This window comes from Cicer arietinum, chromosome 6, assembly GCF_000331145.2.
Source record: "Cicer arietinum cultivar CDC Frontier isolate Library 1 chromosome 6, Cicar.CDCFrontier_v2.0, whole genome shotgun sequence".
Lineage (NCBI taxonomy): Eukaryota > Viridiplantae > Streptophyta > Magnoliopsida > Fabales > Fabaceae > Cicer > Cicer arietinum.
Window position 1 is genome coordinate 36,232,387 of NC_021165.2, and position 4,891 is coordinate 36,237,277.

At 30.5% G+C, this 4,891-nt stretch overlaps 1 protein-coding gene across 1 annotated transcript; it reads left to right on the forward strand.

The window, feature by feature from the left end:
- The first annotated feature begins 2,369 nt into the window (after positions 1–2,369).
- Positions 2,370–2,774, forward strand: LOC105852848 (uncharacterized). Its single transcript, XM_012719611.1, has one exon. The coding sequence runs from the start codon at positions 2,370–2,372 to the stop codon at positions 2,772–2,774; it is 405 nt and encodes a 134-aa protein (XP_012575065.1).
- The last annotated feature ends 2,117 nt before the right edge of the window (positions 2,775–4,891 follow it).

The following is a 4,891-nucleotide window of genomic DNA, read 5'->3' on the forward strand; positions in this document are numbered from 1 at the left end:
ATAAGATGAACCAAAAAATCACATGACATCATCCTGTGGCCCATCCGGTCACCATGACCCATCCGGTCACCATGTACTATGAAATGCATGAGCATACTCTGACTCTTTTCACCAAAACCATTAAGTAAATGGAGCTATTAAAAGATTCCCCAGTTTTAATATTCATTTAACACTAATGATTTTTCAAATACAACACAGAGCATACTCAAACATATTTATTCACATCAATTTGAATTTCCAAAAAACACACATAAATCCCATCTCGAAATTCAATCCACACATAAATTGAATTAAATTCATTTTACACTAATTCACACATAAATTTCTTCTAAAAAATACATAATATTAATTATGAACACATCAATCACACCAAACATGAATTGCCACAAACCACACATCAAATTCAAATTCTACAATTTCACCCATAAAACGCATTAAATTCATTTTCCACAATCTACACCTCAAACACATCAAATTTATTTTTCCCAAATTCACATATAAGGTTCTAAATGCAAACTAAAAATTTGGAAGGAGCCCTTACAAGTTTGAAGACAAGCAATGTTTCAACTTCAGATCCAATTTGTTTATGAAAACAACTCATTTCAAAACTCAACACATCAATACAAAAGATTAATCAATTTTTTCAATTTTTTCCAAAACACCACCAACAACAAGAATATTGAAAACATTGATCACCCATTCAACAAAATAAGATAAAATTGGCTAAATGCCTCATAAGTTCAACACAAAATACTCTAAAATTGCATAAATTATAGTTAAAAAAAAAAGGTCTCACAGAGTGAAAAAATGAGTGGTAAAAAAATTTGAAGATTTTATAGAAGGGCAAAATTGTATTTTTACATTGATTGAGGGGTGACAGATTTAAGTACGGTGATGCAGGTAGAATACTCTAATTCTCTATACAATATAATAAAGTAAAGTGATACTTTGACAAGTTTGACACGTGTGAGTTAAGTAAAGTGTTATGCAAATATGAAGTTTCTATTAATAGAAATGACCACCTTATTGTGCAAATTTTTTTTTTTAAAGAAAAAAATAAAACTTCCATTACATCATGATTCGACGCATCCGTTGAGAATTTAGTGGCCAATTAAAATATAAGAAGAATGAATTAAAAATAAAATATAATCAATTACACAACGACTTGACTGTTTTTTTGTTGTTGTTGTAAGTAATGGCTTTTTAAACACTACTTTTGCAACCACCGCTTCAAATTAATTTAATTAAAAAATTTATTTTATTTTACGAATTCTTTTAGTGCCACTTTTCTTTTTAATTTGGCGTCTCTGTTAACCATCTCTCCTCAATAATATCTCATTTTCAACGCATCCTTATAAATATCATTCATATTATCTCATAAATTTTATGCTATGCAAATGGTATTGATGGAACATAAATTTTATGCGATGGAAATGGTATTGATGGATGACAAGGTTTAATTCTTTCTTTTATAAATTCAAAGTTTTAAATTATACACAAACTTATTTGTTATGTTATTAATTTAACAAATTTATGTTTCATATTTTTAGGGTGATAAAATTCAAGCAACAATGCGAAAAGCTCTTATTTCTTGATTTGAGACTAATTTTCGTGAGAGAGATGTGTACAACTTTCGTTCTCTTGGTGTTGCGTCTAACTATGGAGCATATAGAACAATCAGACACCAATTCAAATTGAATTTGTAAAATGGTACAATAGTCTGAGAATTAGAAATCAGTTTGATCACAGCCTCTCCGTACTCATTCATTTCATTCTCAGAAATTCGCAATGTGGACATGAATTACTTGATTGATAAATTTATTTCAATCTCTCATTGTTATTTTATTTTAGTTATTCACAATTCAATCATTATTATTTTAGGAATGGTGTAAGTACAAAATTTAAAGTTATTGAGTTAGAGTTAGATAGATGGGTGAGACTTTTTATACTATATAATTTTTGTTAGCATTTAATAATTTTCTCTATTAATTATTAACTAATTTTATTTTCTTTATGTAGTATAAGGATTAAATGTGCACTGTTTGGATCCTATGTTGACGAACTGAATGCATATTTGCAATCCGGTTATAATCAAAATGTTGTTGTACTTGCTCAGTTTCTATAAGTGAAGATGTTTAATGGTAAAAGTCAACTACAAAATGCAATGAATTGTACTAAACTTTTATTCAACCTTGAAATTCTTTCTTTCAAACTCAAGTAAGGTCAAAAGTAAACTAGAAGTACTACCAACTAACTTATTCAATTTTATTTTATTTTATTTTATTTTATTTTATTTATTGAAATACTAACTTTATACTATGAATTGACATATCCACTGCTTTTACAGAACATGAACAATTTGAAATACTATGAAGAGGGCAATACTTGCTCCGACTCATGATACTGTAGATATCGTTAATGATTATATTTTATCATTAATTCCATGTGAGGATAAGGAATATATTAGTTCAGACTCAACTATCATTTCTAATGAAAATTGTGTTGTGCAGAGAGATTGGTTCACACCTGAATATTTGAATGACATAAAATATTCAGGAATTCCAAATCACCGATTAAGATTAAATATTGGTGTTCCAGTCATGCTTTTGAGGAACATTGATCAAGTTAATGGACTATGCCATGGAACAAGATTGCTCATAAATGAACTGTCTACAAATATTATTGGAGCAACTGTGATCACGAAAAAAAACATTGGTGATAAGATTTATATACCAAGGATGAATTTGGTTCCACGATCCAACTTTCCCATTTGAATTACACACTAGTACTTTTTAATACAAACTTAATTATATAAATCATCTCTGAAGTTCAAATTTTGGCCCAAAGAAAACTTGTATTTTTTAAACACAAAAGTGTAAGTTTGTGTAACGACAAAAACAACATTTGTACAATTAGGGGTGTTTGCAAGTCAAGTTGATTTGATTTTGGCCAAATTGGTTATCTGCTCTGTTGGTTGGTATGACCTCGAAATAATCGGAATATATTAGTTCTTTAAGAAATTAAATCAGAATTATACGCACAACGAAATTAAATTGCGGCATGCAAGATTAGCAATTGCGAGTAGATGGATAAGAGATTAAACAAGATGCATGCAAGTCAAATTACCAGTTTTAAACAATATTACCTAACACAGAATATGTTTAACATGCATCTAATATTAATCACATATACAAATATTGCAAGATAGAAAATTAAAGGAGTTAAGGGTTAGAGAAGATTGCACCAAGAATTTATCCTGGTTCAGTTGTCAACGAGACAACCTACATCCAGTCCTGACAATCCAATCGGATTTCAGATTTTCTTCTCCAATAGAAAGAATCAATTACAAATTGTCCAGTTTCATCCCCGAAACCTATCTATCTTAATGATCTCTTTCCTATTGATCACCCTCTGATCCTTGTAGATACTCAGCAATCTAACACAGAATCACAGTGCGACTCTTTCTTGTTGAGCTCTCTCACCCAAGAAAGTAGCCACCAGTTTCTAGCTGGATTTCTCGCTTTCGTTTCGTTTCAAAGTATTGTTACAGACAGATTAAAAGAAGTACAAAAAGAAGTCTTCAATCTTGATCAATGTTCTTCTCACGAATCTGGATATTCAAGGATTGTTCATGAGGACATTGTCTTTTCTTCTCAAGAATACTTTTTCAGCTCTCTCAATGATCATGGATAATCTTTTGATCTTGATCTGAAAAAGCAATACCAGATTGTTAACAAAGTGTATTGTGATCTGTTATTGAAGTTATCTTGAGTTCTCAGAAATATGAAAGTTATGATCGAGGTTGTTTTTGAAAAAGATTGAAAAACAGTTTATATAGTTTCAGAAAAACAACTACTAAATCGATTTACCAATCGATTTATTAAAGTTATAAAACATGTGTAATCGATTTGCCAATCGATTATCGCGAGTCTTGTTTTTCTTTAATCTTGAAACTATATAAGCTAATCGATTTACCAATCGATTCTTTTAAAGCACTTTTCAGAATAAATCGATTCACAAATACGCATAATCGATTTGGCCACAAACTGGGAATTCACAGTGATATCAAAACATTTGTTTCAATTGATTCCCCAATCGATTGTGTTTCAAAAAATTCTCTCAATCGATTTGCCAATCGATTGTGTTTAAGTCAGTGACTCAGCTATTTTGATGTTAGTCGATGTGCCAGTCGATTTGGTATGTATTTGCCTGAAAAGTTCTTACTTGGCGATTTGTCCAATCGATTGTGTTTGTCACAGGGAAAGTTATTTTGCAAATAGTACTTAAGCAATCGATTTGCCAATCGATTACCCTCAAAACTGGAGTGTCACTGTGACTTGTACAATCGATGTCCCAATCGATTAGTTTCAATCAGTTTTCATTTTGTGATATGCACAATCGATTTGTCAATCGATTAACCTGTAAATCAGGTTGCCACTGACTTGTTCAATTTTCAATTCTAATTTAGTCAGTCGATTTCCCAATCGATTATACAATCACAAACATATACTTATCCTTACACCCTTGTTATGAAATCGATTTCCCAATCGATTTACTCAGTGAATAATCAACTTTTGTTGATTTCTTGTGTTCCAAGCAATTTGTTCCAAGTGTGTAGGATTGGATTGTTGTTCATGAAATCTTGCTCAATTGAAATGTTAGATTTATCATATGATGTATGAACATTGTATGTTTGTTAATTATGTCAAAATTAGGATTAAGAGGACTAAAGTCCAACAATCTCCCCCTTTTTGCATAAGTGACAATCATACAATTTTAACTTGAGCATTTCAAGACATAACATTAACAACATTTCATAGCATCATATATGTACCATTATTGGATCATAAAAACAGTGTATCAGATCAGAGCATAACAGTACAAATGCTAT